This window comes from Podarcis cretensis (genome assembly GCF_951804945.1).
Source record: "Podarcis cretensis genome assembly, chromosome: 2".
In the NCBI taxonomy this organism is placed as follows: Eukaryota; Metazoa; Chordata; class Lepidosauria; order Squamata; family Lacertidae; genus Podarcis; species Podarcis cretensis.
This window is the reverse complement of record NC_137171.1, coordinates 24,481,184-24,505,119: the sequence shown is the minus strand read 5'-3', so window position 1 is coordinate 24,505,119 and position 23,936 is coordinate 24,481,184. Positions and strand designations below refer to the sequence as shown.

Sequence of the window (23,936 nt, the reverse complement as noted above, 5' to 3'; positions counted from 1 at the left end):
AAGGTCATGCTGCCTATAATAATAGTTACAACATGACATTCCGGGGACCTTTCCTTAATCATTCGAGGACTGTGTAACACAAGAATGTATTAAGAAGGAAAAAATATATCTGCATTGGATTTAATTAAATAGGTTATATACCTTAAGGATCGTATATGGTGTACATCCTAGACTTGATTCGCATGTTAGGATGTAACCAGTAAAGAAATTTCTTTCAAACATTACCATTCAGCCTGTTGCGCTCTATACGTTGTAACTATTGCATCTGCGTAACAAGGTATTGTATATGTTTTGAGTCTATAATAATAGTCCAGAAGGAGCCTGGTTTTCACTTTCTTTTTCTATCTCTTTGTTTTGGTGTGGTGTTCTGCATGCTTAGTGTTAAAGTTTAGTATTATAAGTTATTGTACGTTTAAGTTAAGTCTGCTGCAACTGGATTTCTTATGGACAGGGCCAATCCTGAATGCATTGGATTTGTGACCATTATGCTCATTTTGCTTCAGCAGCAGTAAAGCTCTGCTGGATGAAATACAATTGCCTCTGGGAATCCCGCAACGTGTATAAGTTTTTACTCTGCTAACTATACGTTGGAGTTCTGCTCCAGATCAATATTGAGTAGAATTTCATGACATGATTTGGCCAAAATGACCCTGTCCGTACACAAAAGGCAGATTTACAAGAGCCTTTGGAGGAGCAGGAGGAATGCTGAGTGTCTGCTGAAGGAGAACAGAAAATTGGGGTGGGGGGATGGAATGGAGTATCCTGAAAGGAAGCATGCCTGGCCAGCTGTAACCATGAACAAGAACGCTACACACTGCAACATTTTGTTGCAGGCACCTCTGATTACCTAACATGGGGGACAAACAAGAGGGGATGGCTCTCTCTATCATGCCCTGGTTGTGAATTTTCCAGCAGAATCTGGCTCCTACTGAGCTCCGGAAGCGTGTCTGCAAGGACACCAGGAATCATACCTCATTGCTGCAGAGTGCCGGGGGCAAGCTGGGCAAGGAGGGAGGTTATAGCCCGGTGTGTCAGTGCAGCCCATATCATGGCTATAGGGTATCCCCAGGTAGTAATCAAAACCTGGAATTAAAGTCACAGTATTAGAATATGCAAGGCCACTTGTTGTGCCCAGAAAACAATTTTGGGTTGTTTCTAAGGAAACAGGTTTATACTGTTGGTTGTATAAAGTCCACCTGCAACAACTGCAGACACAAGAAGCGTTGCTACCAGGCAGAACAGCTGTCCCAAGTTCCGCTGCTGACAATTCAATCCATGCAGGCAAATATCTGAACTTTCTCTGCAAAAATCCACTCTTTAAAGCCGAATCGGAACAAATATCAATTCGAGTTTTCCATGGATTGGCGTTTGCTCCAAATGAGCTTTAAAGAGCAGGTTTTCACAGCGAAAGCTCTGGAGCGAAAAGAAAAAGGAATTTAAAAAGAAGGAAGGGACCTATTAAGCCTTAACTGCAGATAGCATCAGTACAGAGAAGGGAGTTTGCTCCAGGAAGGGATCATGTAACCTAGTCTTGATGTCTTCACTGTGATTGGGAGATTAGACTCCAAGGGTTTGTTCTTACTGAGGCAGTAAATCTGAGTAACGATTTAAGGGCAGGGGCTGACCTAATCAAATGATTCTCTATACAAAACCTCGCCCTAGCCATAGAAAACTAGCATTTCAAGAAGAGAGTTTTCATCTTGACACGTTATATAATAATAAGAATAGTTTATTATTTATACCCCGCCCATCTGGCTGGGTTTCCCCAGCCACTCTGGGCGGCTTCCAACCGAATATTAAAAACAATACAGTGTCAGACATTAAAAACTTCCCTAAACAGGGCTGCCTTCAGATGTCTTCTAAATGTCAGAGAGTTGTCTATTTCTTTGACATCTGATCGGAGGGCGTTCCACAGGGCAGGCACCACTACTGAGAAGGCCCTCTGCCTGGTTCCCTGTAACCTCACTTCTCGCAGTGAGGAAGCCACCAGAAGGCCCTTGGCGCTGGACCTCAGTGTCTGGGCTGGATGAAATTTAATAATTTAGGAGGGCTTGACACTGAGGGCATGCACTGGTACAAAGAAACACCCAAGCATGTGAGCTCACATCTAAAGTTTCAAGTCTTGAGCAAGAACCAGGCCTAAATCTGCAGTGGATGTTCAGATTTCAAGATGGGGGGGGGGGGAAATATAGCATGGTATTCTTACCACGAAAGTTGGGATGATAAGGGCCGTTGTGTCCCAAGTGCCATTTTCCTGCAAGGAAGCAATTGCCGAAGAGCAATATTAGCAAATCATATGTACCAGTCCCTGGGGAGAGTACTTATTGCTTTCTATCTGAGGTGTGGTGAACAGGGCTGTGCAAAGAGGTGACCAGTGGGATTAGGCCATCAAACTCGAGAAGCCTTCAGGTAGCAGCTTCTATGAACATCAATATCTTAAAAGATGCAAAACAACCCATCCTTAGCGGACACAGTAAGCTCTTAAAAGTTAAGTTATTTCTTTCTGGCCAAGTGATAGCATCCCTCAAGGGAGAGGACAGAAGGATCTAGTCAGGAAATTTCCGGCCATCATTCTTGCATGCCAAAGAGGTAGAGGGGAATTTCCTGCACATTCAGTTGCCAGTGTATGACCCAGATCTGTGATTATTATGCCTCCCTTTCACGGCAGCGTGGAAAGCAAAATGTATGTTTCTCTTCCACCAGTGATGCATGATTAATATGACAGCAGCAGCATCCCAGATGCTCCGCTACAGTCTCACGCAAGGGGTGCCTGAAATTCACATGCCATTATTTGTTCGTGGAGTTTATATTTCACCTTCTCTTGCAAAGGGCCTCAGCGCAGCTTACCACAATCATCAAAACAAATGCAACGTAATAGAAGTAAAAAAAAAACAACCCTCAAACCAGCAATAAAACACAAAGATTAAAAGCAGAAAAAAAAACAGCACTGTGTGGGTATTCAACTAAATAAATGTGTGAGCCAAATGTCTTGCACATGGGCAACAGGACTTTCCCATGTCTTTCCCACCATGTGTGCCGACCCCCAAAATCTGAAGGATTGGGGGGGGCCCAGATTTAGGGCGTGGGGAGTCCCATTGTGCAAGTCGAAGTTGTTCCACCCACACAATAAACTACTTTACGCTACTTTAAATAAAACCCATTATGTGGCTTTTAAAATACCCATTAAAATAGAGAACAGATGGGGTTTGGCTGACACGCTCAAAAGGCAATAGAGATTTACCAGGCAAACATTTTTAACAAGCAAACGTTTTTAGATAGTTCCATAGGTTGGGTGTCCCGGCAGAAAAGGCCCTCTTTCTGGCAAAAGGTGGGAGAACCCAAAGAACAGCCTCTGAAGATCACAATTTCGCCCATGGTGAACCCTAACAATGTAACCAGAAATGCTGCTTTTATTGACAATGCAAGATACTACGCCAATGGTGTTTAGTATCAGCCTAATGTGGAATTGATGTGGCCAACAGACTGTGAGCAAGGAAATCCCTGGTTCACATCTCACCGCTGCCATGAACTTCAGAGGTAGCTTTGGACAACTCTCTCTCTCTCTCTCTGCCTGGGTCTCACATCTACATTATGGATGTACTTCTGCTAATCTCTTTACATGATTTTTGTACATGTACTTCTGCTAATCTCTTTACATGATTTTTTGTGGGAAGGACTATGAACACTCAAAAAGCATGGGGAAATATGCAGAGTTGTGCTATTTATAATATAATTTAGCAGAAATATAGGTATAGATACACAGATATGTAGATACGTATAAAAACAACAACCCTTTATACAAAACCAGGTTAATTTTCTATTGGAGGTCGGTTAAATTACCTATCGCAGCAGTGAGGTAGCCAGCTTCCTTCAGAACATCTCCCAAGGTTGTCTCGTTCAACGGGAGGCCGGCCACCGAGGTGACAGCAAAATTGTGGGTCACTCCATTGCGGAGGCCAAGGCGGCCTGTAAGCAGAGAAGCTCGTGATGGGGAACAGGTGGATGCCGCTGAATGGAAATCAATAAATCTAGAGGAGGCAAAAAAAGAAGAGAGGTTCCAACTATTATTTACCATTTATTGTGCTTCCTTTTTCTTGAAAGAATTCACTCTGATCGAGTCAAGTTTAATGCAGGTTTTCTTAATGGTGGCCTCAACGACACTGCAATCCTAATCTCTGTGCGTCCCCCACCCCCTTCTTGGTCCGCTTTCCTCTTTATAAAACACTTTGAACTCTCAGATCCATTTGTGACACAGCAAATGGTGACACAGCAAATTCTAGTAAAAGTGTTCTTTCTGGTGGAAAGCAATGCCTCTCTCCCTGGCTACTCTGGTTAGAGGTTCAGGTCTCTGCACCTCCAAGTCCATTGTTAGAAGTCTGGTCTTTATCCCCACATCCTTTGCCATGGTTACATTGTGGGGAAAATAAAGCATTTCTGACTGCCTAGAAGCAACAAGCTCAGCTCTGAACCCCATCTTGGGTGTCCTCTATAGGTGGGTAAGGAAAAGGTCCAGCAGTTGTTATACACGCATGAAAGTATTTGTGCCCACAGAATTAGCAAAACTACTAACTTGGCAGGGAGGACACTAGAGAGCAAACAGAATTCGTTGATGATACGAATGCTGATGCTATCACAAAAGAAGAGATCTATAAAATTGTCCCAACGCTCTGACATCTCCAGCCAGGCTGGAGTTATCTAACCTCTCCCAGGAACATCATTCCCTAAGCAGGCTGGATCAAAATGTAGTTGCTTTTCTTTCGGAACATCATGTTCTTAACTATGGACTGAGATGCGTACTGTCCAAAAACCAGCATACATGTCATGGGGGTTTAGGATTGGAGATGTGGCTTTTAATCCAGCTAAGGCAGGGGTCAGCAACCTTTTTCAGCCGTGGGCCGGTCCACCGTCCCTCAGACCATGTGGGGGGCAAAATGAACGAATTCCTAAGCACCACAAATAACCCAGAGATGCATTTTAAATAAAAGGACACATTCTACTTATGTAAAAACACGCTGATTCCTGGACCGTCCGCGAGCCAGATTGAGAAGGCAATTGGGCCTCATCCGGCTCACAGGCCTTAGGTTGCCTACCCCTGAGCTAAGGGGTAATTGATACCAGCTTTTGAAGAATTTGACAGAGTTAGAGGCCTGAGGAGTCTAAAAGGATCAAAACATAGGCCTGATGTTCCTGGAGGCTAGAATCAACTCATGGGCAGGCAAGTCTTTGGCAACACCTTAAAATTTTGTGTTGTGTTCACAATTAATCAGCTGGTGTGGCGTTTTAAAAACCCAAACAGAACAAGAGTGGTATGAATCAATCACCTCCAAGATGGACGCCGTGGTATAAAAACGGAACAGCAAACAGAGGTTCTAATCACTTTTGTTATCTTAGCTCCCTGGACTGACAATTTGCCTGGGCAGGTTTTATAAGTCAGTGCTGAGGAAGTGCTGTTGAGGAAGTTTTTATGAACTTTGCCCATCTGGAAGAAGACGCAACCTTTCATTATCAGGGAGAATCTTTGAACTAATCTTTGTTTTACATGCCCTGAGGTTACAGAGGCACATTTTGAAAATGTGACAGGGAAAGGTAGAAATGAAAAGTGGGTTCTCTGGGTTTTGGAAAGCTTTCTGCGATTAGCGTTAATATCACAAGGACATTCCTCCAAGGAGCTCAAGGTGGTATACATGGTTCTTCCCCCTTGTCATTTAATCCCCACAACAACCCTGTGAGGTACGTTAGGCTGAGAGGCAGTGACTGGGCCCAAAGTCACTGGCTGAGCTTCATGGCTCAGTGGGGATTTGAACTCTGGTCTCCCAAATCCTAGTCTGACACTCAAACCACGATGCCATATAGACTGCTAGTTTACATAGACAACAGCGTTGATAACGGAGGGTTCTGGGGGGCTGGGGAAGCTAATACAATGTTGAAAGTCATCCACCGTACAGATGGACTGGAAAATGATGGTGATTATGCTGGCTGGCCTCACGGAAATAAACAGAAATGTTAATAGTGAATAGCACAACCTGCCCCAACAAAACTGGTTGCTCCGTTCTACTTTATGTACCGTATATATCCACAGTGTTTTTTGGAAAAGAAAAGTCGAAAATTGGGGGTCATCTTATACACAGATGGTGAATGCACAGGGGTTGGGGCTCTGGTGTGGGCAGCCCAGGCTCGGGTTTGGTTCTGGCCGGATTTCTTAATGTTGGGTTAAAAAAAATAGGGGTTGTCTTATACATGGTGGCATCTTATACATGAAAAATGTGGTAATTTGATTGTGTTGATATCTGAATTGGCTTGTTGTCCTCTTCCCTCACCATCCCTTTTCCATCACATTTTTAAAAGTGCACATTTTTAAAAGGACAGGGTCTGCGTGACTTTTTAATCTTTGTGCAGTGCCTGGGGTAGCTTCCACCCTTTTTACGAACAGCAACAATAGTGGACGCTAAGCGTTGGTTTGAAGCTTACCTCATGCCTTCCATTGCTATCTTATCCAAGTGAGGCGTGTCTTTTCTCAGGTTCCAGTTGGCCCCAAGATCTCCCCATCCAATATCATCTGCCAAAATTACTATGAAATTGGGTTTTTTGTAGCCTGATCTTTTCCCACTCACAGAGACAAGTGGGTGTTGATAGCATAAGAGCCCTATGAAGCAGCTGGCCAGCACCAAGAGTAGTCCCTTCAGAAGCAAAATCTCCATTGTATCAGAAATGTTCCACTAGGAAACATCTCATGGATGCTAGCAAGTTAGCTAAAAATATGCTCTTATAACTCCTTTCGTGCTTTCTTCACAGGCAATGTAAGAATTCACATCATTAGAAACATATGCACCATCTGCAAAAAAAAAATAGGAAATTATAAATAAAGATGAGAGGGAGGAAAACCCAGAGGCAATAGCAGCACACATAATATTTATATGGAGTGGGCCTCAGCCTATACCAAGCCTCTAGGTGATGGCCTGACTTGATGACGGTGGAAACCTCTGACAACATGGAGGGGAAGTTGCTGGAACCCACCAGAATTTTGCTAAACTTCCAGGAAAGTCCAGCTCCACATCTATGGGAAGCAGAATCCCAAATTCATTAACAGACTCCAGTTTTCAGACAATTCTACAGCAAGCCTGCTTCAACCATCTTTGCAAGGTAGAGAGAAGTGTCTTTGGACACTGAAGTCCAACCCCAGAAAAAAGTTAGGACATGCTGTATTTTTCCATGTATAAAACTATACTTTCCCCCAAGGGGAAAAGTGTAAGGGGGTCGTCTTATACACGGAATGTTTAAAATATTTATTTCTTAATTTGGGGCTCAAAAATAGGGGTTGTCTTATATATGGGGGCGTCTTCTACACAGAAAAATACAGTACTTAAGCCATATTGAAATCAACGGGTAGGTTGGTCACACAACTAACAAGTTCACTTCTTATATGAATACTTCCTTGAAGAAAAGTCTCTGTGTTCAAGGGGCATGTTCAGAAGCAAGTGTTCAGGATAGCACTCTGAAGGTCCCTAGATTCCACACAACTGAAGTACAACTGTCTCTAGAACAGACCCAGCTGCCAAAACATTATTCACCTACTTATTCCCCCCCCCCCCCGATGTAGATGAGGGTTCAGGTTTGGGTGAGGCGAGGGGCATCATTGGCACTCTTGACAGCTTCATGCAGAGTTCAGGCCTCCACCACAAGAGCAGATCTCAAATTTTGCTTCAGGCATAATCATCCTCACACTGAGCCTTAACCAGAAGTTGCATCTCCATCTGAGTAGCTAGCTCGGCTTTCCTTGAGCTAAGCCTCCTTGTTTAAAAGGAGCCCAGCTTGCTACATCAGTCGTCAATTCTGAAGGAGGTGGTGGTGGTGGGGAGACGCTGGCACGATGGGGTCCTTCAGCCCAGGTACTTCTGGTTTAGTATAAATACCCTGATGGTTATTCTTTCTGTCACTCCAAACCTCCAGTGATATCCCTTTAAATCAGGAAATCAGGCATAGGCAAACTCTGCCCTCCAGATGTTTTGAGACTACAATTCCCATCATCCCTGACCACTGGTCCTGTTAGCTAGGGATGATGGGAGTTGTAGCCCCAAAACATCTGGAGGGCCGAGTTTGCCTATGCCTGCTTTAAATCCACAAAATTCTCACCTTGGTATCTTAAGTTGATGTCTGCTTTTCTTCTTCTGTGTATCTCAACCCGCATTAGATGACTTCTGAATTTGATCTGGAGAAGAGAGAACTTCTGACATACCTAGTTTGCCTATACCAGAATACAAAAATAAATAAAAACAAAAATTTCATTGTAGCGGGGGTGTGGTGTGGAGGACGCATTTTTGCTTTGGCAGAAATCAGAATTGCCATTTTCAAATGCACAGCTGAGTTAAATTTATGAGTGTTTTCACACATATGTAAGGCAAGGTTAAAAGAAGACAACACTATGCTTGCACACAGAAACAAAAACACAAGAAGAGCAGCATCTGTTCTTCCTAACCACCACCATGCATAGATCTTTTAAAAATAAAAATAGTTTTATTAATTTCCAGTATACAGACACCCCTCATTTATGCATTCAGTATGTACGCAACTGTGTATATATGCATCGTGCCAAACCTGGAAGTGAATTAAGAATCGCTAAAACAGCCCCAGAAGAGGTGTGAAGCTGTCAGAAAAGGCGCAAAAACAGAACTTTGCAATCCCACAGGCCTTCACAATTGCAATCCCAAGAGCCCTTGCACCAACCATTGAGACCTGTGGAGAGTTGGAGTTTGAAGGAGGAGTTTGAAAGAGAGGAATTGTGCTGGAGTTTGGAGGTTTTGGAGGTGTTTTTTGAGTCGTTCTTTGAGATGGCACCTAAATACACAGCCTCTTCACCTTTCTCAAGTGATGACAAACCCAACAGGCAGCGAGTGGTACCCACGCTGGAGGAGGAATTGGAAGTGCTAGACTGCTGACAGGATGGCTTGAGCGTGTGTGCTATGGCACACAAGTTTGGCAGGAATTGTTGGTAGATCAGTCCTCCGTTGCTGCTTGTGTGATGGTTACATCACACGCCCATGTTTACTTTCTAGGCTTGGAAAAGCCTAAGAACGGAAGGTAGCCTTATCTCTTCCGCTCTGTTGTGTTTTTGTACTTTTTACTTTCTGTTCTCTCTCGAAGCTGAAGTGAGAGGACGCCATGATCGTTTGTCCTGTAAATATTGCTGAATAAAAGCTTAGAATGAGCACACAATTCTCCAATTCGTTTCTGCTGATCTCTGCTGAGTGTGCGCGCGCATAGGCATCTGCTATGTGACGCTGGAGCATCCCAGGACTGTTGATTTATGGATACCCCAGAGCTGTGCAACACCAGGAAGACGCCCAGAGAGGTTTAGTCACATCTCGGGGGCTGCATGCCCCCCCCCGGCGTATCCTCGTACCTACAGGACCACCTCTTCTGGTATGCCCACGGAGGACCTTAAGGTCCATAAATAGCAACACCCTAGAGGTCCCAGGCCCTAAGGAAGTCAGATTAGCCTCAAATAGAGCCAGGACCTTCTCAACATTGGCTCCAGCCTGGTGGAACGCTCTGCCTCATGAGACCAGGGCCCTGCAGGATCTGAATTCTTTCTGCAGGGCCTGTAAGACAGAGTTGTTCCACCTGGCCTTTGGCTTGGAGCCAATTTGATTCCCTCCCCCTCTTTCTTTTTCCTTTCTCCTCCGGTGAAGAGGCTACATCCTAATGTTTTAATGTTGTATTTTAATCTTTTTTAAATTGTATTTTAATCAACTTGTTTTTATTATTGGTTGTTAGCCGCCCTGAGCCCGGTCTTGGCTGGGGAGGGTGGGGTATAAATAAAAATGTTACTATTATTATTATTATTATTATTATTATTATTATCCTGACAGGAATGAGTCCAGCATACGTGCCGTTAAGGCACATGAGATGAAAATCCGGGCATCGGAGGCAGCGAGTGCCTGTACACCCACAACTGCCAAGGTACCCAGCCACTTGCAGGATGAGGCCCTGGTGAAGGCACGTGAGGCACTGAACCAATGGCTAGAAGACATGAACCGCTGTTGATGGCAGCACCTTGCGCAAGAAGATTCTCAGGCTGTATGTGCCCTTCTAGCAGCCTGAGAAAGAGTTCTGAGTAGGTTCTGGCTGGCTGATCTGCTTCAAACAATGCTTCAATTTGAAGAAGATCGGCACCTGTGTTGAAGCTGCATCCATGGACCATAAGGCTGCCCAAAAATGTCCCGGCCAAATGAAGAGACAGAAGCACCAGCTGCCCACCATCATGTTCCTCCTCAAGACACCATCAGCTCCACCAAGCGAGTCTCACCCACAGCCAAGCACTTTGGGGGTACCGGTCTACCCTGCTTGCCATTGTTTGCAAATTGTCCTTCAGCACGGAGGAAGACTGAGTGCCTCCATTGCCACCATTCCTACCCGCCTGTTAGGGTTCCTGGTTTTTAAAAAGGGTATTTTTTTTCTGGGGTTCCCAGAGGTTTAGAGGTTTTGAGGTTTTAGTCTGCAGGCTTTTCCAATAGGTGCTTCAATTATACACAATTTCACCTATGCACACAGTGCCTCAGAAGGTAACCCCCACATATATGGGTGGGTGATGCTGTAGAAGAGAAAAAAATACAAAAACAAAATCCTAATTTGCCACCCACACGTAGAAATCCTTACTGTAAAAACACATTCATGCCTTACGAGGTTTTGAAGGTTACCAGAAAAGCAATTTTGTCTAGATCTGCCATATGATCAAGATAGGACATGCAAAGGACAGGTCATAAAGGAGTCAGGGTTCTCTGTGCAGACAAGTGCAGAAGGCGGCAAGCACAAGGATTTAAGAGTATTAAATGTACAAGGACATATTAAGGGCCTTTGCTGCAAAGAGTAGCTTGCTCCTGCTTGCTTATGGCGTCCCAACTTAACCATCACTCGATTTGGGCAGGCTCTGAAGTGAGCTGCAGTATATTACTGGTGCCATAAGGTATGGTAGCTGGCCTTTGCAGAGAAGGTCAACTACAAAAGAAAGGCACACAAGCGCATTCAAAAAAGATTACTTTATCGGGGAGCAGTATGATTTTACTGTATGTGTTAATAAACAAAAACCTAACCTATCCTCTCCTTCCCACCATGTAAGACTTTCTATTTCATGCTAATTCTATGCTGGTGAGCATTGTTCAGGCTACTTTCTTCTAATTTTGCTAACTTGAACAAAAAATATGATTATTTTTTTGTCATGATCTTCTTTTCTCTTGTCCTGTGATAGCTCAGCAAATGATGTTCAGCTTTCATTTGTCACATAAATGTATTGTGAAACTCGGGGAATGTTTTTTGGATATGGACAGTCTTTCTTTTTCTCCTCTGTGCCTTATTTGTTGTAATGTCTGTTTCATATGTATATGTATATGTATATGTATTTGTGTTTGTGTGTGTGTGTACTGCAGTGAAAAAAAGAGTGTTAGAAATCGGGACAGAAGTGCTTCGATTGTAACCTGTAAAACTCGTTTAATAAACCGAGCATCTGAATGCAGCTTCTGTGCAGTATGAGCTGAAAAAGAGCTTGCAGACTGTTTTAAGAATTTTAAGGTCTCAAGTGTAGAATAAATATTCATAAATGCACAAACATCTAAATATATGAACCACATGTCTGAAATAGTACGGGAGAGCAATCCTGAAGCCATTTTGACTCTCCCAATGAACTCAAATATTCCTCTGCAGTAAGGGAGGCAAACGGGGAAAGCCTTCCCATTGTCTTTTTGCTGCAAAACCTGTCTTAAGGGCGTATTTGTGTATGAATAGGGCAAGCCCGTGACCTGGATTCAGGAACTAAAGTATTAACCATTACAAAAGAATGGCCAGACTGCCCAGGTAATGCAATCAGTGACCACCGTCAGGTATCCTGGCAGGCAGGATTTCTGCTGTAGACTGCCTTCTTCTGTGATGTATGTATGTATGTTTTGAGGTGGTGGTCTTGGGCTACAGGGTGGGCAATTTCAAAAGTCTATGAAAGGGCTTGCACACCATCGTTTAGGGTTCTCCCTCCTGAGTGTGGTGAGTGGGGACCCTGTTGCAACAGTTCCTTTAATAAAGATCAGGCTTACGAGCCGCTTTGCTTCTCAATTTACAGTCATACCTCGGGTTAAATGTGCTTCAGGTTGAGCATTTTCAGGTTACGCTCCGCAGTGATCTGGAAGTAACGGAGCACGTTACTTCCAGGTTTCGCCGCTCTCGCAGATGCTCAAAATGACGTCACACACATGCGCGGAAGCGGTAAATCGCAACCCACGCAGACACGGGTTGCGTTTGCTTCAGGATGCAAACAGGGCTCTGGAACGGATCCCGTTCACTTCCAGAGGTATCACTGTACTCTGGTTGGCCTCTGTTATTTTCTCCTACCGATAGGACTCTATACAGGCTCTGGAATATCCCATAAGGGAAAAGGAGTAGTTTTTCTTATAACACAGATCAAAAACAGTACCCACAGTTAGAACTGCCAAGAAGTATAAACAAAACAAAATAAAAATGAAGTGTGCATACACACAAAAGCTCATACCAATAACAAACTTAGTTGGTCTCTAAGGTGCTACTGGAAGGAATTTGTTTGTTTGTTTGTTTGTTTGTTTGTTTGTTTGTTTTAACTATGGCAGACCAACACAGCTACCTACCTGTGCCAAGAAGTATGTTACTTGCACCCCTGGACCTTTTGGCTTTTGTCACAAAAGGGTTCTGCCACCCTATCGAAACCATGGAACAGTAAATTGTATCCCCAGGGTGCAATCATAGACTCATAGAATTGTAGAGCTGGAAGGGTCCTGAAAGGTCATCCAGTCCAACCCTCTGTAATGTGGGAAATTATATTGGGACCGGCAGATCAGCCAGTTTTATAACTAATGAGCATACACACGGGCATGAAAAAGCTGACGACTACAAAGTCAGAGCTGACATTTTACAAGATGCCAACCTTCTGAGAAACTGGACAAAACTGACTCAGTTTCCAGGGCTAAAAGCTAGTTGTTCGCAGTCATCAGCACCAGACTAATCTGAAATGGCAGAATGAATGTTATCAGGGGAGGGCACTTGAAAAGCAGAAAGAACCAGCTTGAATAGCAAGGAGTACGAGACACTGTCAGTATAAGCAGTCACTAGAGGTGGGTGGAATGGGCTGGTTGAGTCCTGCTAAGACCAGTATTATGACAGATGTTTCCAGTTGTGTATCAATGACCTTGGGGAAAGAATGTGCAGCTGAAGATACAAAATTGGTAGGTCATTCCATGCGACCAAGGGGTGGGGGGGCAGAAAAAGAGTGACCTAGTTAAATGAGGGGCATGAGTAAATACTTGAATAAACAAAACAAAACAAAGCCCTGTGATAGCAAGGGAGGGAAAGGAAGAAAACCCAATAAGCACCCGCTGCAAGCCAAGAATTCAGAGGCGGACTGTTCTCAAACCTCAGAGACTCAAGTTCACTGTCAAAGGCCAAACTTAATGAATGAATGTGTGTGTGTAACGATTGGAGATAACAACTGTGGTTAAATGAAAGACAGAAAGGGCATCTGTACATGAGATCCCCCCTGTCATTCAATATTTTAGTAAAACACAATAACTGGTTATTCAATTTAATAATGGTTAACATATCTCCAAGCAGTGTATGGAAAACTGAAGCAACAACAGACAACTTAAACAAAATATTACAAAAATACACAGTTGCATATAAAAACGCTACATTAATACCAAGTTACACACACATATATAGATATATCAAGCAATGTCAGTTCATTTTCCTTCTGACACATCCTCAGCGTTATCAAAAGGCCCCCGAAACAGATTGCTTGGCAGGCTCTCCTCTCTTTGACTGATGAGCCTAAGTCAGTCTGAACTTCTGGCAAAGGGCTCTGTTTACTCTTAGAAAGCAAGCATTTCTCATGTGGCTTGCAAAACAGCAAACACTTCTCTCTCTTTTTGAAGGGGACACTGTGCTCTACCTATTTTAAAGGGCAAGAGAGACGCCTGGCCTGAACTTCTGGTTTAATGTTTGAGAAAACTAAAACAAAGGTTGTGACGTCTTTGGAAGTACCTTGGAACAGGTAGCCTGAGAGCCCTATCTGCGTCAGAAATGATTACTTTAAAGCAGGGGTCGGCAAACTTTTTCAGCAGGGGGCCGGTCCACTGTCCCTCAGACCTTGTGGGGGGCTGGACTATATTTTGAAAAAAAGAAGAAGAATGAATTCCTAGGCCCCACAAATAACCCAGAGATGCATTTTAAATAAAAGGACACATTCTACTCAGGTAAAAACACGCTGATTCCTGGACCGAAGTTAGAAGGCAATTGGGCCGAATCCGGCCACCGGGCCTTAGTTTGCCTACCCATGCTTTAAAAGTCTTCCTCTCCTCCCATCCTGTCCAGGAATCATTGAATTGTGGAGTTAGAAGGGACCGATCTAGTCCAACTCCCTGCAATGAAAGTTTCAGCTAAAGCATCCATGACAGATGGCCACCCAACCTTTGCTTAAACATTTCCAGTGAAGGAGAGACCACTACCTTCCAACGGAGTACATTCCCCTGTCAACTGAACAGCTTGACCTCCTTTTCACCAATCCTTTCTCTTCTTCTATTTTCCTTCATGTCTTTGGCTTAAAAAAAAACAAAAAAACCCACGCTGTGTCTTACCAATTTACAAATTCTAGTTGGAAAAAAGATCCAGTGTCCGGCCTACAATTGTATCCCAATCATTGCTGCCCTAGACAGCATCTTAAAAAGAAGCAGAGACATCACCTTGCCAACAAAGGTCCGTATAGTTAAAGCTATGGTTTTCCCAGTAGTGGTGTATGGAAGTGAGAGCTGGACCATAAAGAAGGTTGATTGCCGAAGAATTGATGCTTTTGAATTATGGTGCTGGAGGAGACTCTTGAGAGTCCCATGGACTGCAAGAAGATCAAACCGAAGGAAATCAGCCCTGAGTGCTCACTGGAAGGACACTGGATCAAAGCTATCCATTCTTAAGGGAATCAGCCATGGGTGCTCACTGGAATCTTCTCAGTGTCCATTCACGAATTGCATGAACATCCGTCGTTCTTCACCATCTTTCAATCTGAGAGTTATTTTAATCAGGGGTACATGCTGTAATCTCACATCCTGTTTTATTAGGCTTTAAATCTATATTAATGTGTACTGGCCACCTTACCAGGATACCTGATGTATCCAGTGGAAGCAAACTGTTGCCACAATAAAACATTTAGGATTATAGATGTTACAGTACTCATTCAGAATCATTTATTGAGAAATACAGTGTGCTTGCTTGCATTTCACTTTCTCAAATCTGTGCTTATTCTAAGGGGTTATCCACTGTGCAGGTAACATATGATGAATTCATTCCCAGATCCCCAGTAGTGATGTATGGAAGTGAGAGCTGGACCATAAAGAAGGCTGATTGCCTAAGAATTGATGCTTTTGAATTATGGTGCTGGAGAAGACTCTTGAGAGTTCCATGGACTGCAAGAAGATCAAACCAAAGGAAATCAGCCCTGAGTGCTCACTGGAAGGACAGATCCTAAAGCTGAGGCTCCAATACTTTGGCCACCTCATGAGAAGAGAAGACTCCCTGGAAAAGACCCTGATGTTGGGAAAGATTGAGGGCACAAGGAGAAGGGGATGACAGAGGACGAGATGGTTGGACAGTGTTCTAGAAGCTACCAGCATGAGTCTGACCAAACTGCAGGAGGCAGTGGAAGACAGGAGTGCCTGGCGTGCTCTGGTCCATGGGGTCACGAAGAGTCAGACACGACTAAACAACATTGCTGCCCCTAGTGGGCTATATGGCATCCTAAATCAACCTCTTCAATACCGACAGCAATACCTGGTTATAACCAGGATTAGACGTGGTATACTTATTTGTACAACATTACTCTTGTTTATAAAACCCAATAAAAAAATAAAAAGGATTAGAATACTGCTGTGTTAAGAGAAGTATGCTTACGGCATTACCTTCAAAGGAAGACTGGCTGATGGAAATCATGGAAGACGCAGAGATAGCAAAACTGGCGGCACTGATAAGAGACACAAGTTTAGAATCTTTCAAGGAGGACTGGAAAACTCTTCTGGTAACTTTCCATAGGCTAAGTTCACAGCAGGGCTTGAAGTCTAAGAAGAAAAATAGCGGAACATAGTAAGAAATCTGCTAAAAAGAATGAAACCGGATAGGATGGAATTCTTAAAATACAACTGCGATTATAAACATTGAGTGTGGGTGAGTCATTAGCATTGTAGAATAGGATTATAACCACTGAGTGGCATAGTGTAACTTTGAATATTGAAATAAAATAAAGTAATAAAAGGGAATGGATCACGGGTGGCGCTGTGGGTTAAACCACAGAGCCTGGGACTTGTCGATCAGAAGGTCGGCGGTTCGAATCCCCGAGATGGGGTGAACTCCCATTGCTCGGTCCCTGCTCCTGCCAACCTAGCAGTCTGAAAGCACGTCAAAGTGCAAGTAGATAAATAGGTACCGCTCTGGTGGGAAGGTAAACGGCGTTTCCGTGTGCTGCTCTGGTTCGCCAGAAGCTGCTTAGTCATGCTGGCCACATGACCCAGAAGCTGTACGCCGGCTCCATTGGCCAATAAAGCGAGATGAGCGCCGCAACCACGACTGGACCTAATGGTCAGGGGTCCCTTTACCTTTAATGAAAGGGAAAGAAAGGCAGCGAAGACTTAAAGAGTATGTGGGAAATGCTTGGTAAAATATCAAATGCTCAGTAGTTGGGGGGAAACGAGGAGCATGAGCAGTTTCCTGTAATCAGGGAAAGGGCTTCAGCGGAAGCAGAGAACAGTAGCAGAGTGTTTACAGGTCACAGAATTCCACTATTCAGAGCGATTTGTGTTTCTTTTGTGTAGGAGTTTGCTTTCCAGCCTTGACGCAGTATATATGGTCCTGTCCACAGCACTGGCAAGTGTCTCTCTTAAGAGTGTATGAATGGGTGGGTTGATTCATTAAGAAGTTGTGAATCAGTTGCCCAAGGAAAATAAACAGTAAAGAATGGAAATTAGCTCAGCACTGTAGAGGTGGTGATAAGTTTATCATCTTCTTTTCCATGAGCTTCCGTGGGTGAAAGCTACTTTCATGACTCACGAAGGGGACAGATACTCTCTCTTTTCCAAACTAGTTCCCAGGCATGGATGCAAACCTTAACTTGCTGAGTAAGCGCTGAGTCATCATGTAATCCAATTTGCTTGGTATAGCTACGTGTATGGATTTCTTGGAATCGCAACACTAAAACACACATGTAACACTGCTACGTTATCTTCTGATACACTTGATTTGTGCCTCTTACAGACACTCACACCCTCCCTCTGAAGTGCTTAGGAACAATGTGCCTCAGGTCATCTTTGGAGGAGGGTCTAGAGACAGACCTGCCAACTGCCAGACTTGTTCTCTGCAATTCACGGAGAACTCACAAGGACTTGCACATAAACTTTAATTCCTAGCCAACTGTATCAATGGCCAGTCTTACACGGTGCCACTTCTTAGGAAATTCTAGCACAGAAGACTGGAAATTATATTGTAAATCAACTACGTACAATCATACCTCAGGTTACAGACACTTCAGATTGCGTTTTTTCAGGTTATGGACCCGCCAAAAGCCGGAAATACTGGAACAGGTTACTTCCAGTTTCAGGGGTTGCGCATGCGCAGCAGTGCTAAATCACGCTTTGTGCATGCACAGAAGCACTGAATCTCAACCTGCGCGTGCGCAGACGTGCCACTGCGGATTGCCAACGTGGATCCCGCATGGATCACATTCGCAACCCGAGCGTCCACTGTACAGTGGTACCTCAGATTAAGAACTTAATTTGTTCCCGAGGTCCGATCTTAACCTGAAACTGTTCTTAACCTGAGATACCACTTTAGCTAATGGGGCCTCCCGCTGCTGTCGTGGCACTATTTCTGTTCTCATCATGAGGTAAAGTTCTTAACCCAAGGTACTATTTCTGGGTTAGCAGAGTCTGTAACCTGAAGCGTCTGTAACCCGAGGTACCACTGTATTGCAAATGTTGCAACATCACGCACGCTGTCACTTTCTGCAGAACTGAACTGCAAGGAGATAATGTTGGAACTGCCCTGTTGTCTGGAAGAAAGTGGTGATATATGGACTTGCTGAACATTAACCAGCAGGGAACATCTTTAGTTAAACAAAACAAAAGACTAAAATTCAATTTCCTAACCTTTAATCCATTACAAGGGCAAACTGAACACTAGAAAACAGACACGAAGGGCAATAAAATGGCTTTTTATAGAATTGTGCTTTTTTAACATTATTATTTATAGGGGAGGATAACAGCCTTGTGAAAGTTGACAGCCAGCTGCAGAGATACCATATTTCTCTGCGTATAACACGTCCCCATGTATGACGCCTACTTTTGGGAGCCCAAAATTTAGAAATTGTTATTGTTGTTGAGCTTTATGGTGGCAATCCCCTGCTCGATTCCCCACGTCTCAGCACAGCCTTGCCTCGCCAGCCATCTCCCGGCCCTGAGTGCCTTGCCAACTCACCCAATACTTACCATATAAATCTGTGTATAAGACAACCTCCAATCTTTGACTAAAAAAATGGGGGGAATTCATTGTCTTGTACACAGAAAGAATACGGTATTTAAAATCTTTGATGCTCTTATAAATATCCAAGGCAGCACTAGAACCGAATTCAACTGAACATAAAATTGGGAGAAGCCTCAATTACAGTGACTTGGTTGAGGACTTTACTTCCAGGAAGAAAGTTTATTTCATTGAATAGGATGGACTCTTGACTGTAATGTTATTCATCAGTAAACTGACTGTCACCAATTTACCATATGTCATACAATATGCTTTTTAAGGAGGGTTTCTTCTTTTCTGTTTCTATTTACATAAGAGCAACACATATGAAGACAATGCCTTTTTTCCTTCTGCTATGATCTGTATTCATGTATTTACAGTGTGGCGTTGATAATGTGTATTAAGTAATACTCTCTGCTCCAGTTGTAATAAACACTGACAGCAATGATGCATTTATTCACACATTCATTGCAGCTTTATGTACAGAATTAAGTGAAATTGTATGTGCTTCCATACATTTAAGGGGCCCCAAATGACTCTTTTGCCCAAGAGACCCCAAACCCAACCCCCCCCCCAAAAAAAACCTCTGCCTGGGCTATAAGGCAGGTCTATGTCTGGATCCTCCTTTTCTGGATGCAGATATAAAGATAATAGCCAAGAGAAAAATTATAATTATATGGATAAGACTACATTTTTTTAAAAAAAACCTTTCAAATATAAATAGTTAATGGCCTAATTACAAGAACAGCAAAGGAAATGTGCCTAACAGCTTTTCTTGTTTTACAATTACTTCCTAATTATTTGCCCCCTGTGTATCATCAGAAAGAAGGCACGCTATGCTTAAGCAGTACTTTTCATCCCGTACAATTATTGTATTTTACACTACATTTTTATTCCATGGGATCAAGATTGAGAAAGATTTGCCACCCAAGGAAAACCAAAAATTTCTGCTGCCCCCAGTTTCTCACCCTGCCCTGAACTATACAACAAAGGCACATTAAACGTTCACAATTGCCTGGAATACTTCCTTCCGCCTGCTGGTTCTGATATTATTTTCATCCTGGACTTTGCAACTATGCCTATGCCCTGGGTGGGCAGCCAATGAGAGACCAAGGGCCCCACATTATATCCCCAGGAATGCAAGGGGTATCACCCAATGAACCGCCAAGCTGCTTCTGGGCTTCCCCTCCAAGAATTTGGGCAGCAGCTGTTCCACCAAGACATTTTTACATAGCTTGAAGGAAGCAGCCCGGATCTTTTTGGAAACCAGAGCGTTTCCCTACTTAGCCTCAATGGCCGGTGAAATCTAAGGTTATATACTGCAGCTTGGTAAAGTTAGTTATTAGCTTATGCTGGAAAAATATAAGACAGCACCTTAGCAGGGGGGATGAGCAACTTCTCCAAAGTTGTTCCTCTGGAGGAGGAGTTTAAGCCCTTATAAATATCCAAGCTTATTTGCTTAAAAAGAGTTGGGTATAGAGGCATCTTCCTTGTTCTCCCCTCATCACCCTCCTTGAAACTGTGGAGCCGAAGAGCTATCCACTGTCTCTGTAGAGGCATTTAGCTGGTCCTCCAGCCCTGAGGACAGCGGTTTCTACAACACTGGCACCGGGGTAAGTCTACTCTCATTTTGCTTTTCATTTTAAAGCCAAGGGAGAAATCTGGTTTGTACAGAGTATTTCAAGGAGGACGTGTCTCCCAGAGTGAAGTTCTGCATGATGCTCCTTGGATTCTGGTCGGATCTGTTTTAAAACAAGAGACCCAAGAAGCTCAGCTTCCATTAGAAGAACAACAGCAGGTACCTATCTGTGCACAGAGAAATATATGGAGATAAGGTGGCAATTTTAGGATTCGTATCTACAAAAGGGAGTTATAGCACTGGGAGAATTCAACTGTTGTTCCAGTTCTTCTTTGAGGAAATTTCAGTGGCAAACAATGCACTTTTGGTCTCGCCAGAGTGGTGCATGCTCTAGTTATCTCCCACTTGGATTACTGCAATGCGCTCTAGGTGGGGCTACCTTTGAAGGTGACTCAGAAACTACAACTAATCCAAAATGTGGCAGCTAGACTGGTGAATGGGAGCAGCCGCAAAGACCATATAACACCAGTCCTAAAGGATCTTCACTGGCTCCCAGTACATTTCCGAACACATTTCAAAGTGTTGGTACTGACCTTTAAAGCCCTCCATATATGATTCAACTTCAACTCTGACCGCTGGCCATGTCGGCTGGGGGCTGATGGGAGTTGGGATTGTGATAACGTTTGGTGCGTCAAGATTCTGAGATAACTGAGGAAGTAAGAGAGGGATGGCTGCATTCTACCTCCCCGCTCCTCTCTCAACTTTGGTGCTGGGAATCCCTGTGAGCAGCTGGATCAAATAACAAAACTTAGCCGAGTTGGAAGGGATTGAGGACTGAGGAACACTCCAAGCTCCCTACACCAGCCTTCCTGTTGAGAGTTGAAATAAGTAGTGAAGTGCTATCCTTCCCAACAGACTGCTGTGCCAATATTTGAGAGGTAGAGGCCAAAGACAAATGAAGTAAGACCAAAATACAGCTTCAAAATGAACCAGGAAGTCTCACCTACATTGCTACGAGAAGGGATTACTTGGGCCATTTTGGGGTACTCCCTGATGCCCATGTAACTCTTAAAGTTCTCTATAGCTGGGGTGGGGAACCTCAGACCCTTGGGTCAGGCTACCAACCAAAGTCAAATGGAGTTTCTTGCAAGGTGAAATTAGTAGTAGGCGTGTCCTGTGAAATCATAATTCCTACACCTTAGTAGGGCTTCAGGGACAGATCTTAAAGTACAGACAGATTAGTAAGGATGCAGGCAGTTCTTCAAGTAACATAGCAGAATCATAGACTAGTAGAGTTAGAAGAGACCAAGAGGATCATCTAGTCCACAGTATTGCTTGTGTGATATTTGCACAATTTATTCTGCTCTTAGCAAACTTGGTGAGAATGAAATTTTCTGGGCTGCAGAAGTTTCCTCGTCAAAGGCGTCCTTACAAAAAAAAATTTTTTAAGTTCTCCCTTGATTAAGCAAAGCAAAAATTTGCTTTGCAATGTGTTTGATCAGCATGGCAGCGTGTCAAGTTTCCACCAAGTTTCCACCAATAGGGTTTAATTTTACCATTCAAGGATGAATGAAGTTATTATCCCTTACTACAGGAGGGCACGAAGTCAAGAGTTCAAATACAAAAAAGCAGCAATGATAAAAACTACAGGGCTCAGAAATCCAGTGCTTTAAATGGCAATGGGATTATGTTCACGCATATGAGCATGTACATTTGCGTGTGTTTGTGTAAGGGGAGAGCAGAAACTGGTAAAATAAAAACAAGCCTGACCAGAGCTTGCTCTTCAAGCAGCCCAGTTGCACATGTTTCAGAGAAGGACATTAAGAAATTCAGTGAATGCAGGAACAAAAAAACACATACAGCGTCATCCTTTTTGTTTGAAATGTAAATAACTTATCAGGCCAAAAGGTGTTCTCTTCCAGAGGCTGAATAAACATCAGAAATCAGCCTTTGGATTTTTTTTTTATGTAGCCCTGAGAGAGCCAGGAGTTGAGGAAATGAAATCAATTTTCTGTACAGCCAGAGTCTCCATTGTGACAGGTCACAGCCATTCAAAAGCGTGCATCTTGCAGACGCAGATTACTCACAACACTATTTCTCAGTGAGGCTGCAGGCAAGGTAGGCAAGTACCAATATCAGCATCTCTCAGGAGCCAGGTCAAAACATTTTTTCCCCACCAGGATTTTTAATTAGGAGTGCAATTTAACTGATTAATTGTGCACTAGTGGGACATGTGTTGGCTCCCGCTAGTGCAACAATTTAATCGACTCAAGGTCTAAGTTAATCGTCTTCAGAGGTCCCTACTCTATATTGTCCTCTACATCTGAGTAGTAGACAGGCAAGCAGTGACCAAAGAAAGCCTTTTTAGTAATGGTGGCACACCCACTAAAAAACACACACAAAAACACACCTCCCACACCCATGGAGGCTTGCCTGAAGCCAAGTTTGTGGGCATTTTATAATTTTTAATCACTTTGTTTTTATGGTAACTGCTGCTGCCCTGATGTGTTTTTACTGTATATTATACTGATAGTTGTATTCTTTTAGCATATTTATAAGCAACTCTGGAAGGGCAATGCCTATTTATTGTTAAGTTTGTTTTGCTTTGGTTATTGGTAAGGTTTTCAGCTGTGCGAGAACAGAGCAGAGATATTCTGGTTGACCACCTTGCTTTTTTAAGCTAAGGATGGTCCAGAATGGTATTAATTCCTTTCAATTACTGAATAGTTAAAAGGCATTTGTAACAATTGGAAATATAGTTTTAACACCGAAAACAAGCTAATCCTCCAGAGCTATGACCCCTACTCACATCCTATTGCAAGCCCTACTGAGTTACTCCAGTCTGGAAATATAACTGCAGCCTTATGTTTTGCTACAGCAGGAATTGCAATGAAAATACTGGTTTGCTGTTTAACATCCCAATAGGTAGAGTGTAAATATTGATTTCAATGGAATATTTCACAGACCTTTAGCCTTATGTTTTTCACTACAAGTAAGCCCCTTTGATATAAGAAGGATTTGCTTCCAAAGGCCCTTTGAACAAACATATCAGAGCTCATTTCATAGAACTATGCTACATTTGTTTTTTAACGTGCAGCTAACAGAAAGTCATTATGAATATTGCTGTTTTCTGTATGAGATTTTACACACTGGGGTAAAAAAGTTAATTCAGTATAAACCAAACTAGGGTGGGGTGGGGTGGGGTAAAACCTTAACAAAAATCACTCCAGCAATCATCTTTTTAAAATCCACTGAAAAAATGTCACTTTTTAAAAATAGAGCTGAGATCTATGGGCCATTGAAAAAAACCACACTAATCATTTGAATGTTTTTTGCTCTAAAGAAACCCCTGAAATTATTTTAAACAAAGGCAGGTTTACCTGCACACTGCTTTTTAAAAAGGGGCTAATTTTCAACTGTATTTAACATAACGCTAAAGAAAAGTTAACCCTCTCCTGCTGCAGTTCTACATCCAAAACTAAGAAAAAAATACATTACATTACAAAAATAAGAAAAATCAATACTGTGATTAATCTGGGCCGTTAGTCTAGTTTTGACTTACATCTTAACCCCTTCCACAGTAAAGACAAGTAAGTTAGGAGCTTGTATTAGGAATTTAACTTCATTTAAAAAACCCCACAAAAACCTCACAGGGGTCATTCATGAGCAGAGATGGCAAACATTTCTGAAAACCCTGCTAAAGCTTTATTTGTTCCAGAGCCATAAAAGAAAATGAATTAAAAACAAAACAAAAACCTTCCTACATTCAAAAGACTTTGCTGGCAGACCCGAAGGT

General features: G+C 43.0%; 1 protein-coding gene across 8 annotated transcripts in view; it reads right to left on the bottom strand.

Moving 5' to 3' along the window:
• ARSG (arylsulfatase G) overlaps window positions 1–23,936 on the bottom strand; it is a 119,822-nt gene that overhangs the window by 73,585 nt on the left and 22,301 nt on the right. For 2 of the 8 annotated variants that reach the window (XM_079965473.1, XM_079965474.1), the window contains exons 2-7: window positions 15,957–16,112; window positions 8,131–8,242; window positions 6,469–6,832; window positions 3,841–4,028; window positions 2,207–2,254; window positions 972–1,083 (exon numbers count right to left, since the gene is read on the bottom strand). In XM_079965473.1, the coding sequence (XP_079821599.1) occupies window positions 972–1,083; window positions 2,207–2,254; window positions 3,841–4,028; window positions 6,469–6,698 (578 nt within the window). In that variant the 5' untranslated portion in view covers window positions 6,699–6,832; window positions 8,131–8,242; window positions 15,957–16,112. Of the gene's footprint in view, window positions 1–971; window positions 1,084–2,206; window positions 2,255–3,840; window positions 4,029–5,321; window positions 5,857–6,468; window positions 6,833–8,130; window positions 8,243–10,170; window positions 10,467–15,956; window positions 16,113–23,936 lie in introns of those variants that run through there. The other 6 variants (XR_013835806.1, XM_079965472.1, XM_079965476.1 and 3 more) reach the window with 5 other exon arrangements.